At 37.7% G+C, this 13,248-nt stretch overlaps 1 protein-coding gene and 1 non-coding gene across 2 annotated transcripts; both read left to right on the plus strand.

Moving 5' to 3' along the window:
* Positions 1-1,806: 1,806 nt before the first annotated feature.
* TRNAK-CUU (transfer RNA lysine (anticodon CUU)) lies at positions 1,807-1,879 on the plus strand. Its single transcript has one exon. It is a non-coding gene; the product is annotated as a tRNA-Lys (tRNA).
* Positions 1,880-3,593: 1,714 nt separating this feature from the next.
* LOC138893413 (uncharacterized) lies at positions 3,594-4,420 on the plus strand. Its single transcript, XM_070177809.1, has one exon. The coding sequence runs from the start codon at positions 3,742-3,744 to the stop codon at positions 4,288-4,290; it is 549 nt and encodes a 182-aa protein (XP_070033910.1). The 5' UTR covers positions 3,594-3,741; the 3' UTR covers positions 4,291-4,420.
* Positions 4,421-13,248: the final 8,828 nt, after the last annotated feature.

The raw sequence follows: 13,248 nt of genomic DNA on the forward strand, positions 1-13,248 counted from the left end.
AAGGATGAAGAAATAGAGAGACAGTAATAACACAAATCAAACAGGAAATAAAGGAAAGATTAGGCCACAAGAAATGTTCGAAGAGAGCACATAGAGGCTTGCTTTTGATTCATAAGTATTTTCTAATTAGCTTGCTTTGTCAGAGGCTTGGAATTGTTCATCAACCTTCCTAGAACGTGGTTGAATGGTAATATATTCACGGTTATTACTAAAAAAAAAGTATGTATATATATCTACAATCGCTTAAATTGAAAGTAGCTAGGATATATATATATATAATTATGTATAATCTATGTATATATTAAAAAAATTAAACAATGAATTCAGGCGGCTATTTCGGTAAAGATCCGGTAATTCGGCAAGACCATTGAAACTTGGTCTTCATTTCTTTCCTTTTCTTTTTTGTTTTTCTTTTCCACATCGTAAAAAATACCTTGCCCTGAGGTCTATTAGATCAGTGTGGTTGCCATGCTGGTTTCTCTTTATCTAACTTTTTTGCAGTTTCAAATATGCTTGGTTTATTTATTGGATGTCAGTATCTTTTGGGTTGAATATTCTCTTTCGTTTCTAATTTGCATAAAGAACCAACACCAGATTAAGAGAGTAGAAGAGAGATAAAGACATATTTGTGAGCTGCTCACAATATAAAGGAGACTAGGATTTATAATTAGTTAAACAAAAATCAAAAACTGCATATTCAGTATGAGTACTAGTGGATATAATTTGTCCACTAATCCATTATGTGTTCAACTGAAAACAAAATGTCTTCAATTTCTACAAAACAGTTTGCTGTATAAGTGAAGTCTTTTTAACTAAAAGATACTAGTATATATATAAACTATAACGAATAAATCATAGTGTTTCAGCTTTACCATTTTAATTAGATTTTGGCATTCGTGTGTTTCCCTGCTAGACGAAGAAAATGTGAAATTCAAGTACCTTATATGGAAGTTGAAGAATAATTTTAACTAAATAAAAGAAAAGCTTACACTTCTTGTTTTCTTTCAGATTGTGCCAAGTTTCAGAAATCAAATGGTCTAATACATGGCCACATATTGAAAGATTTATTGGCTTTCTATTGCTTTTCTCTTCCTTAATTTATTTGCAGGTACCGAACGAGGATTGGATGAGTGCCTTAACTTTTGGAAGCCAAATGAATCAAAGAGGGTCCAGTATTTTTCTAGTATATATGTCTATTTTGCTACTAGCAAATTTAATAATTAAAAAAAGAAAAGAAATGGAAAGTTGGAAAGAAAGATTTGATTTGTGGAATCTAAGAGTTCAATAATTGAGCACTACTAAAAAACTCAATTTTCTTTCTTATCGGATGAGTCCCTTTCACTTTTGGAGTTACTTTTCTTTTAGGTTTATAAAATTCTAAACACTTTGTTAATGCAAACCTAATTTTCATGCAAAAACTTTGCAGACCACAATGCTTACACCTATAATTGCTTGCGGAAATAATCATAAACCAAATTGCTGTTATGTGCATGCACACCTCATCTTCCCTCCCAAGTGGAAGTGTCCACGTTTATAAGGGTTAATTGCACAGGATGTCACTCAATTTATAATACAATTGTAGGAAGGTCATCAAACTATATTTTCAGATGAGCAAGCACCTAGGCACAAGTTCAACATATTTTTATACTCTTAGTCCTAGTAAATTTGTGCATAAATCTGGATCTCGGGAGGATAAATGCTTGTGTCATCAAAAGTGAGCAACAAAAGGCTAATATTTGGAAAAAGACAAGAGCCACATCGATATTTAATTGTACAATTATTTATCATCCGGATATTATTCCACTAGCCCGTCTAGCTCAGTTGGTAGAGCGCAAGGCTCTTAACCTTGTGGTCGTGGGTTCGAGCCCCACGGTGGGCGCTGTTTTTTAACACTTTTTTGCCACAACTACCTAGGCCTGTGTATTTTCCTTCTATTTGTTTCTTATTTTTGCCTCTCTCCTGATAAGTGTTATGTGCATTGATGTCTTTTATGAGTGTGATAATTACCATGCCTGTTTCATTTCAGCCAACTATATTGCGCATTTTCAAAAATGCTTGGCTTTCTTTTTGTCAGCTTTTAGTACTGGTTTTCCTCATTTCATTACAAGGTTAAAAAGAAAAAGAGATTAAAGAACGTAAAGGAAAAAAGTTGTGTGGGTGGGGAGGCTAGAGGGTACAGCTCTCCCCAAAAGTTGTGCTCAATGATAGAGGAAGGAGTTTATAACGTAGGGAAAAGGCTCAAAAATGACCTTGTGGTATTTGAAATGGTAACGTTTCGAGTGGATATTAATGGTCTCGTATAGTTTTTTCTCTTCCTAACTAAGAAATGTGTGAAATTCAAGTTTAAGCCCAAGTTTAGACGCAGACACTTATGCATAGACACAATTTGAATGGGGATAAGAGATCAGAGCCTAGCCTGATATCCCATGTGAGCAGTGGCCTAGTCACACAGCCAAAAAAAAATAAAAATAAATAAATAAATAAATAAATATATATATATATATATATTAAATCTTAAACGACAAAATTTCTGATTTTGCCAAGCCGGTAATGGACCACTTTATTTTTGAATGGGCGGTAACATTGGGTAAGTAAGTGTTGGCATGAAAAAGATGAACGGTAATCTCAACACAAGGCCTCCTTTTCTACGCACCTTAGCTTCCCTACCTTCAGCAGCGTTCTAAAGTTATTACTCCCTCCGTTTCAAATTAGAAGAGATACTTTTTTTTTAGTCTGTTTCAAAATAAATGACATATTTTTAAATTTGAATATAATTCAACTTTAAACTCTTTATTTTACCCATTCTACCCTTAATAAGAAGCTTTTATAACCACACAAATGTCATGGCCCCACAAAAGCTTTATCCCTTAAGTTTTTAAGACAACAAGTTTTAAAAGTCTTCTTTTTATTTTTAAATTCCGTGCCAAGTCAAAGTATATTATGTAAATTGAAACGGAGGGAGTATTATAACTTTTATTTATGGAGTACATAATTAAAGCCATTATAGCTTGAGAACTATATGAGGAAGACAAAGTCAATAATGCACGTATCCTAGCAAGAAATAGGCCACGTACGCATAAAAGCCAACATGTACTATTGTTTTTTCCGAACCAGCTCTTTGACTACTGATTAGGAACAAGTTTATGTTGGCTTTCCGCTTGAGTTTAAGGATTAATATATATATGTAAATGTACTGTATTATTGCTGAAACATGTGTTTCCTTCGAAATAATTTCTCTTTAATGTTTTTTTGTTCAGGTAATTAATATTTCCTATAGCTGATAGCTAGTTTAGCACTGGAAAAGGTAAAATGAGTTCCAAATATCAATTGGCCTCAATTTGCAATTAATCCATGTGAAAGGAGAGGAAAAAATGGCAAATTTATTTGACGAGTGACAATGACTTAAAAGACTCTCTTAAAGCTCTAGAAAATCAGCACCTCCTCCTTTAATAATTGAACCAATAGAATATTGAATCAACTCGTAATCTCTGTGGTCCGTGCCCCCAAAACGTGTCAACTTTAACATAAACATTATAGAATACTTCACTGCATCCTCTTCCTCTATATGAAGGCATCTATATATAGACCACTCATATATTGCTTCCACATAAACTCACATCTCAACCAACTCTCCTCAAAAGCTTTCTTTGATCAATTCTCTATCCTTCTTAAGTTAACCAACCAAAAACTCACATCCAAAAAAGAAGGCTGCACGTCAAAAATCGAGAGTTAGACAGAATAATGGATCAGAATTTGCCAGTAACAGCAAAAAAGTTCTGGAAAATAGTCCGAGTGGCTTTTTTCATGCTAAGGAAAGGGTTATCAAAGAGAAAACTAATGTTTGATCTCAACTTATTAATGAAGCGTGGCAAAATTGCAGGCAAAGCCGCCATTCAAAACCTCATGTTCCACCATAATAATAATACCTGTCCTTCCTCCACCTCATCTTCCAAAGAGTACTACGAATTCAGCTGCAGTAACAGCCCTGCTTTTCACCTTCCCTTTAACCTTAACAAACGCAGTAAGCACAATCGTCACCATGAAACTGACGGCGACGTTTTAATGGTTAATGCTGCTGTTTTGAAGGCGTTGGAGATGATTCAGAGTGAAACGGCGTCGCCTGCTTTGCCTGGATTCGGGAGAACTCCTACGGTGAGGCAATTAAGGGTAACTGATTCGCCGTTTCCTATAAGAGATGGTGAGGGTAACAGTCACGTGGATGAGAAAGCTGATGAATTCATTTCAAGATTCTACAAAGATTTGAGACGAGAAGCTTCTGCTTTTGCTTAATGTTTTTTAAAGATTTTGAGAGTTTCATGCATATAATTGAGTCCACTCCTGTGCAATAAACAAGAAGGACGTTGTATCTTACACAGTTTCTCTGTGTTAATTGGTGGAGTAATGGAAATTTTGTCGCTTCCATTCTGTCTCTATGAGTTTTTTTTTAAAGTTTTCTTTTCGGGGTTTTGAGGAAATTATCAGTAGAAAATATAAAAGAAAATAATGCTAGTATATAAATGTGATGGTACCGTCCCTTAATTTTCATTCATTTTTATGACATTTTCAAGGCTGAAGTCCTAAAATTTTGCATCCAAAAAATTCTCTCTTAATTAAATTGTCGAGTACTCGTTACCTTTTCTTCTCGAAAATAAGAAAAGCAAAAAGTTAAATTAGAAATCATTACGTACTCCTACAAGTTAAAGTAAAGCATATTGAACGAGGTTAGCAAGTTAACATTTATTCCTTCCTTCAAGCCCAAGGGAATAATTAAATATTCTTAATAGGAGTAGATTCAACATTAACTATCAAACCATAGTACTTGCTTGGAGTTGGATTTATAATTTTCAGTTCAAGCTACATCTATTGGGAAAGAAAAATTGCTAACTAAAGTTAATCTTCATGTAAAACCAAAAATACAAAAATCCTGGAATTTGATTTAAGTATCACATCACACATCCATAGATTACTGTTTGGTCCAAACACTCCTTAACCTAATTGATGCCAGGACTCTTTTACTAAAGTCAAAGAAAAATGTCGCAATTTACTTGCAATGAAGGCGGAATGAATCTTCCAATTTTCCCAAAGACAAACCTATGTTCATAAGTGGAAAAATGTTGTTTAGTCTGTGCCTTTCTCTATTAATTTTATTATACTATTTATTTAACTTACTGTCATTTATTGTAATGGTATGAAAAGTTGCTTTTCAGGTTGGCCATCTACTTAGAAACCTCCTTTGACAGAAACATCCAAGCACATACCCTATTTTATTGATGCACTTGATTGTTTTATTAATTTGAGGGAAATTGTGGTGCTTACTAAAGTAAAGCCGTCAATGCCTTACGTTTAGACCTGATTTTGAAATATTAAAATCGCCTCCTGGGACACAAAAATATAAAATGACGTCTTTAACCTTGGGTAAGCCAAGAATATAAATGAGTACGTAGGGCTCTCATGCCTTGTTAATAAAATAAATTTTTGACCTAACTCAATTTCATAAGTTAACTTATGCCTAAGGAATTATCCGAAACCATATAAGGAAATCCAATATGAATGATAAATGACAAAAAGTACATATTTTGAGTATATTTATATTTCGTTTTTGGAAAATTATTATGATTTCTCCCGAGAGAATTGCGGTAAGTAGAATGCACACGATCAATAGGGAATAAATCGGCAAGATTTTAGCTAACGTAGCGAGAAGAATTCCGACAATTGAGGAAATCATAACTCTAGGCATCCTTAATCTTCTCTCTAACTTCATCTTTTTAGTTGATAATTTTACTGCTTTTTAATATGTGTTAGTTTATTAGTTCAAAATAAGAATCACAATTTTTATAACTTAGAGATTGTGTGAACTTGTGTTCTTAGTGATATAGTGAACAGTTATAGCTAAACCTTAGTTCTTTGGGGGATTTAACTCCGAACTCGTAAATCAAAATATATTTGTAATGGCCTCTAGTCCTTTTATTAGGCATAATTGGGCGTCATTAATGAACTTAGCTTGAAATAATTTTACAACATCTAATTAAATATTCAATTAATATTAATGAAACATTGATAGCGGATAAAGAGAGAATTGAGTTAGAAAAATTGTGGTTTGTCGAAGACAAAATCTTTTGACACCTCTAGGACAAGATTTAAGCTTAGTATTGCGCGCAAGTTATGTTAATTGTAATTTATAAAAGATGCTGTCTCGTTCTTTTCATGCGAGATATTAATTAATTTTGTAAGTCAAATTTTGAGGTGGTCACACACAAGTGTTGTTACTGGTGTGACGCACAAAATCAAATTTCTCTTCTCATACAAATAAAAGACAAAAGTTTAGGTAAAACAATCTATAATGATAAACATGGATTGTTATTTTCCTTCTGTTTCTTTCTCTTTTTCCACCTCTCCTGAAAAAGTGTTATAAGAGTAGAGGTCTTGTAGGAGTGTGATAATTATTAGTCAAACTGTAATGCTATAATATATAGAAACAATAATATATTTGTAATAGGAAAAAACAGAAACACAAAAAATAATAGTACAACAGAAATATATATAATCAGAAGCAGAATCTGAAAATATATTTCGGAATAAAATCGAGCCCACTAAATGCACAGTGTGTCCTTAAGAAAATTATTTTCCTTAAGTGTCTGAGGTATTGGAATATTATTCTCCCAGGATAAAACGATTAAACTCACCAAAGCATCGGTACCAAAAATGTCGGTGAAACAACGAACCACTTGAAGGTTGTAAAACACATTGAAAAATTTTATGAAGAAGAAGAAGAAGATCAGAAATTTTCGTAAAAAAATATTCTGGGATCAAGGCATATTTATAACTATTTTCTGGCACTGTTTCTGAAAAGGTTTGTAACCTTTCAGAAATATCCATGGATGTTGGAACAGGCGTGAACGATTCTAGTTTAAAATATTCCGAAAAATTAATTTAAAATAATTCGGGAAAAAACGGGCCGGGTCGCGCTGCGAGTCCTGGGTTATTCTGGGTTGACTTTTCGTTAATTAATTAAATAATTGAAAGAAATTTTGTCCAAAAAGATTAATCAATCAATCGATCTTTGACCAAATTCGAATCCGAATCCGAGCCGAGCGAGCGACGGCGGCGACGGCGACGATGCGAGGCTTACTTTCTTTCCAACCCATTTAACACCAAGGGAATTGCTTTCTCAATATAAGCACAATCACTTTTCTTTCCACCACCAATGAGGGACACTTGCTCTTTCTAGAGCAAAAGGGAGCTCATTTTTCCTTCACTTTCTTCTCTCCATTTTTTATTCACCAATCTTTTAATCCCAACATTACCCACATGAATGGGGAATGGCTATAATATAAAGGAATGCACAGACGAGTGTGTGATTTACATGCAAGGATTAATTACATCTGAATAAGTAGATTTCCCTTTGAACTTTTGTAGTGAACATATATCGGATATACTTGGTCAATCGGTAGAACTGATATCTTTGAACCGTCGAGATTTGTTGTATACCTAGACAATCATAAGTCACACAATCAACCCTTAACCATCTATGGTTCTCACAGTTGTGTTCGTTTCAGCCATGAACACCGCCTGGTTTCATGAGTACTTAGAGAATGGGCCTTTACTTTCATTCCCCTTGAAGTGGCTTACACTTCACACTCATATAGGTAATTTCTAAATGTGTAATCCTTTAGACACACTATCTGGTCATTTCCTGCCAGACTTAGTAAATCATTAAAAAGCTTTAAGTTTTATTGACTCATCAAAAAGCCTTAATGCTTTACCTTGATGTCTGAACATTGTCTTCATCACAAGAATGTGTTGAATTATTTGACAATGTTGGACCGTCGGTCATAACTTTGTTTGATCTCTTCGAACCTAGCTCTTGGGATCTCTAGTCTGCTAGGTAGAATTACCGCCATGATGACTTGTCCTAGGCCTTAATCCCATTCCCTTCGATGATCTTTCAACTGCCTCTCTAGATAGGCCTTTTGTAAGTAGATCCGACATGTTATCTCTAGACTTTACGTAGACAATCGTGATAATACCACTAGAGAGTAGTTGTCTAACGGTATTATGTCTCCGTCATATGTGCCGAGTTTTTTCGTTATACATAATGCTCTCTCTCTGCCCTGCCTATTGTCGCTTGACTATCACAATGTATACATATAGGTTCCAAAGTTTTGGGCCAAAATAGAATATCTTCCAAGAAATTCCGGAGCCATTCAGCTTCTTCACCGGACTTGTCTAAAGTTATGAATTCAGATTCCATTGTAGAACGGGAGATGCACGTTTGTTTGGATGATTTTCAAGACACTGCTCTACTCCAAATTATGAAAACATATCCATTCGTGGATTTAACTTCAGATGATCCGGTGATCTAATTTGCATCATTATATCCCTCAATCACAAAGGGATATTTGTTATAATGCAGAGCATAGTCTTGAGTATATTTCAGATACCCCAAAACTCGTTTCATTGCCATCCAATGTATTTGATTGGGATTACTTGTAAACCGACTAAGTTTGCTAATAGCACATGCTATATTTGGTCGCGTACAATTCATGATATACATCAAACTTCCCAATACTCTTACAAAGTCCAGTTGTGAGTCACTTTCACCTTCATTCTTTTGAAGTGCATAACTCACGTCAATTGGAGTCTTGGCAATCTTGAAATCCAAATACTTGAACTTGTCAAGTACTTTTTTAATATAGTGAGACTATGATAATGCTAGATCTTGTAGAGTCTTGTGAATTCTGATTCCTAAGATCACATCAGCAACTCCTAAGTCTTTCATGTCGAATTTCCTAGCCAGCATGCGCTTAGTAGCATTTATGTCTACCATATCTTTGCTCATTATCAACATGTCATCAATATATAAACGAACAATGACTTCATGACCTTGAGTGTTTTTAATGTAAACACATTTGTCACACTCATTGATTTTAAACTCACTTGCTAATATTGTAAATAAATAACTGCTCCTAATTGTGGGGGTTACGCAGGTACGAGGTGACAAAAGTCCGTGCATAGCTACTATTATGCTATTGTTCGGGCAGTTTTAGGACCCAAATCATGAACTATTTGGAATTCTTGCACTGTACTTGTTAAATTTAAATGCCTAATTTTATTAAATATTTGTCGGAGAAATTGTGAAAGACTACTAATGAAATTCGTATAAAACCTTATTAATATTTAAGTCAAATATTTATAAATATTCCTTCTCTTCTTGTGAAGCGGGTCGAACGCCTCGGAAGTAGATAGATGCATCTATGGATCGTGCTGCACGTTCCTTGGTAGTGTACACGATACTCTGGATCGAGTCGTATGACCTCGGCATAAATCGTGCTTAATAATAATAATTACATAATACCTTGACATTTTTCTGCAGCTTGCGAAGATAAATGATTTATTGGAAATTATTGGATTTTGAAATAATTATTTATTTTCGCTTGTTAATAGAATCATTGTTATTCACATAAACCATATTTATTTAAATAATTCTATTTTAATATTATTGACTCATAGTGAGTGTCAAAGTCTACCTTTTGTCACAACTTCTTCGAGATTAGACTTAATACTTACTGAGTACACATTGTTTACGTACTCATGCTATGCATGCTGCACTGTTTGTGCAGGACCTGAGACAGGTGGCCCTACTGGCGCATACCCCAGATATCCCCAGGCTTAGTGGTGAGCTGTTTCCTGAGTCGTTCTACAACCCTAGAGTCTCTTTTTTTTTTTTGTATTTGGTATTCTGTCTATTTCATATTCGGACAGTGGTTAGAAATTTGTATAATCTACTAGATACTCATATAATTATGACACCAGGTCTTGGCACACACTAGTAGAGTTATGGTTTGAATTATTTTCTTGGTTTTTATTTAATTAGAACCTTTCATATCTTCTTAAATCTTGCAAGTAAAAAGAGTTTAATTACTCAAAAATTTATTAAATAAGGAAATATATGTTTAATTCACTAGTTGGCTTGCCTAAGTGTGGCGTTGGGTGCCATCACGACCTATAGGTGAAATTGGGTCGTGACAACATGGTATCAGAGCACTAGGTTCACGTAGGTCTCACAAGTTATGAGCAGTCCTAATAGAGTCTTGCGGATCGGTGCGAAGACGTCTGTACTTATCTTCGAGAGGCTATAGGGTGTTAGGAAACTACCTTTCTTCATCTCCTATCGCGCATTTGATGTAGTACTAAGTATCTTTCTCTTATTCCCTCGCATATGGTGAGAACGCGCTCTACTGAGGTTCCAGACCAGGGAAGAGCTGCACCCTCTGTTGTTAGAGGCCGAGGGAGGGCTCCAGCCCGTGGTAGGGGACTAGGACATCCTAGAGTTGTTCCTGTTATGCCACCAATACATCCAGTAGAGGATCCTATCATCGAGGAGCAGGGTGAGGTGCATGCAGCAGATCCAACTCCGATGGATTTCACATCTGCACCAGGATTTCAGGAGGTCATGGGCCGTATGCTGCGGTTCATGGATACTATGATTCAGGCTGGTTTATTTCCGGTAGACCCAGCCACATCTCAGGCGGGAGGGGGAGCACATACCCCTACCGTACAGGCTCATGGGCAGGCAACTGTTGTATACCAGACCCAAGGTACACTACCCATGGGCGTAGCCTAGCCAGAGGCAACAGCTACACTTGAGCCTAGACCAGCTGCGGTCGGCGAGCCACAGAAGCTATTGGACAGATGGACCAGGCTACATCCTCCTGTCTTTGGGGGTGAGACATGAGGATCCCCATGAATTCGTTGATCGGTGCAGGGACAAACTGCACAACATGAGGATATTGGAGTCCCATGGGGTAGACTTTGCTACCTTTCAGCTAGAGGGCAGGGCCCGTAGATGGTGGCAGACCTATCTTCTTGGCAGACTAGTAGATTCTTCTCCCATGACTTGGGAAAGGTTCACCCGTATTTTCCTGGATAAGTATATTCCACCCTCTCAGAGGGAAGAGTTGCGGTTTCAGTTTGAGCAGCTCCAGCAGGGTCAGATGTAAGTGACCACTTATGAGGCGAAGTTCTCTGAGTTGTCTCGCCATGCACTTATGATACTCCCTACTGATGCGAAGAGAGTATAGAGGTTTGTTGCGGGTTTGCACACTGGCATACAAGCCACTATGGCCCAAGAGGTTGAGATGGAGACTTCTTATAAGCTGGTTGTGGAGATAGCCAAGAGGATTGAGGGTGTACGTCAGCGTAGCCGAGAGCAGGTTATGAGAGATAAGCGGTTTAGATATTCTGGGGAGTTCAGAGATGCCACGTCTAGGGGTAGAGGTCAGTTCGTGAGAGGGAAATCCAGCAGGCCCCCATATCTAGCACCACCTCCTCCTCAGGGGTGCTCCAATGCGACCTTATTTGAGTGCTATGCCAGAGAGTTCTTACCGCCTGCCAGCTATTCAGGGTTCTTCCAGTGGGTATTCAGGTCATCAGGTCCAGACTTCAGTTCAGCAGCCCATCGTACTGAGAGGTTGTTTCGAGTGTAGGTATTTCAGTCATATGCGGAGATTCTGCCCCAGACTTCGGGGTAGGCCAGTGCAGCAGTGTCAGCAGCCTATGATTACAACACTAGTTGCTCTACCAGCCGTCCGGCCGCCCAGAGGCGGAGGACATGAGCTAGGGTTCACCCTAGAGGTAGAGGCCAGCCAGGTGGTGCTCCAGCTCGGTTATATGCCTTTTTGGCCAAACCAGATACAAAGGCATATGATGCCGTGATCACAGGTATTTTTTTTGTCTGCGGCAAAGATGCCTCCGTATTATTTGATCCAGGGCTTACGTATTTCTATGTGTCATCTCTATTTGCTCATTTCCTGGGTGTTTCTCAAAAGTCCTTGGGTACTCCTATTTATGTGTCCACTCCTGTGGGCAATTCTGTTATTGTGGATCGGATCGACCGGTCATGCATTGTTACTTTCTGTGGTTACGAGACTAGAGTAAATCTTCTACTGCTTGAGATGACCGACTTCGAGATCATCCTGGGCATGGACTGGTTATCTCCATATCATGCCATCCTAGATTTCCATGCCAAGATTGTTAACTTGGCGATTCCAGCATTTCCTAGGTTGGAGTGGAAGGGTTCGTCTGTCAGCGCATCTAATCAGGTTATTTCCTTCCTAAAGGCTCGACACATGGCCGAGAAGGGGTGTTTGGCTTATCTAGCCTATGTTCGGGACACTACTGCAGGGACTCCAACGATTGATTCAATACCTGTAGTCTGGGAGTTCTCCAATGTATTTCCTTCAGATCTTCTAGGCATACCACCAGATCGTGATATTGATTTCTGTATTGACTTGGCTCCAGATACCCAGCCTATATCTATCCCACCATATCGCATGGCTCCGAAAGAGTTGAAGGAGTTGAAAAAACAGCTTGAGGAGTTACTAGCAAAGGGTTCGCCAGGCCGAGTGTATCGCCTTGGGGTGCACCGGTATTATTTTTGAAGAAGAAGGATGGAACTATTCATATATCTATTGATTATCGCCAATTGAACATAATTACCATTAAGAACAAGTACCCGTTGTCGTATATTAATGACCTATTTGACCATTTGCAGGGTGCTAGGTTGTTCTCTAAGATCGACTTGAGATCGGGGTACTACCAGTTGAAGATTCGGGATTCGGATGTTCTGAAGACGGCTTTCCGGACTAGATATGGTCATTATGAGTTTCTGGTAATGTCTTTTGGTTTGACTAATGCCCCAGTGGCATTTATGGATTTGATGAACAGGGTGTTCATGCCATATATTGATTCGTTTGCCATTGTCTTCATTGATGACATTTTGATCTACTCGCGCATTAAGGAGGAGCACGAGTAGCATATGAGAGTGGTGCTTCATACCTTGCGGGAACAAAAGCTATATGCTAAGTTCTCCAAGTGTGAGTTTTGGCTAGACTCTGTAGCATTCTTGGGGCATATTGTATCGGGGGAGGGTATTAAAGTTGATCCCAAAAAGATCGAGGCAGTTCAGAATTGGCATCGTCCCACTTCGGCGACTGAGATCAGGAGTTTCCTAAGGTTAGCAGGTTATTATCGTTGGTTCGTGGAGGGATTTTTATCTATTGCACCGCCTTTAACCAAATTAACCCAGAAGGGTGCTCCGTTCTGATAGTCCAATGATTGTAAGGTGAGCTTTCAGAAGCTCGAGGCAGCATTGACTACAACACCAGTGTTAGTGTTGCCTTCCGGTTTAGGGATGTACACAGTGTATTGCGATGCTTCACGCATTGGCCTGGGTTACGTATTGATGCA

Source organism: Nicotiana tomentosiformis, chromosome 6 (assembly GCF_000390325.3).
Source record: "Nicotiana tomentosiformis chromosome 6, ASM39032v3, whole genome shotgun sequence".
Taxonomy (NCBI): domain Eukaryota; kingdom Viridiplantae; phylum Streptophyta; class Magnoliopsida; order Solanales; family Solanaceae; genus Nicotiana; species Nicotiana tomentosiformis.

Bases quoted from the DNA above. Each gene is read 5' to 3' on its own strand.
- LOC138893413 (XM_070177809.1), top strand. From the start codon at position 3,742: ATGGATCAGAATTTGCCAGTAACAGCAAAAAAGTTCTGGAAAATAGTC.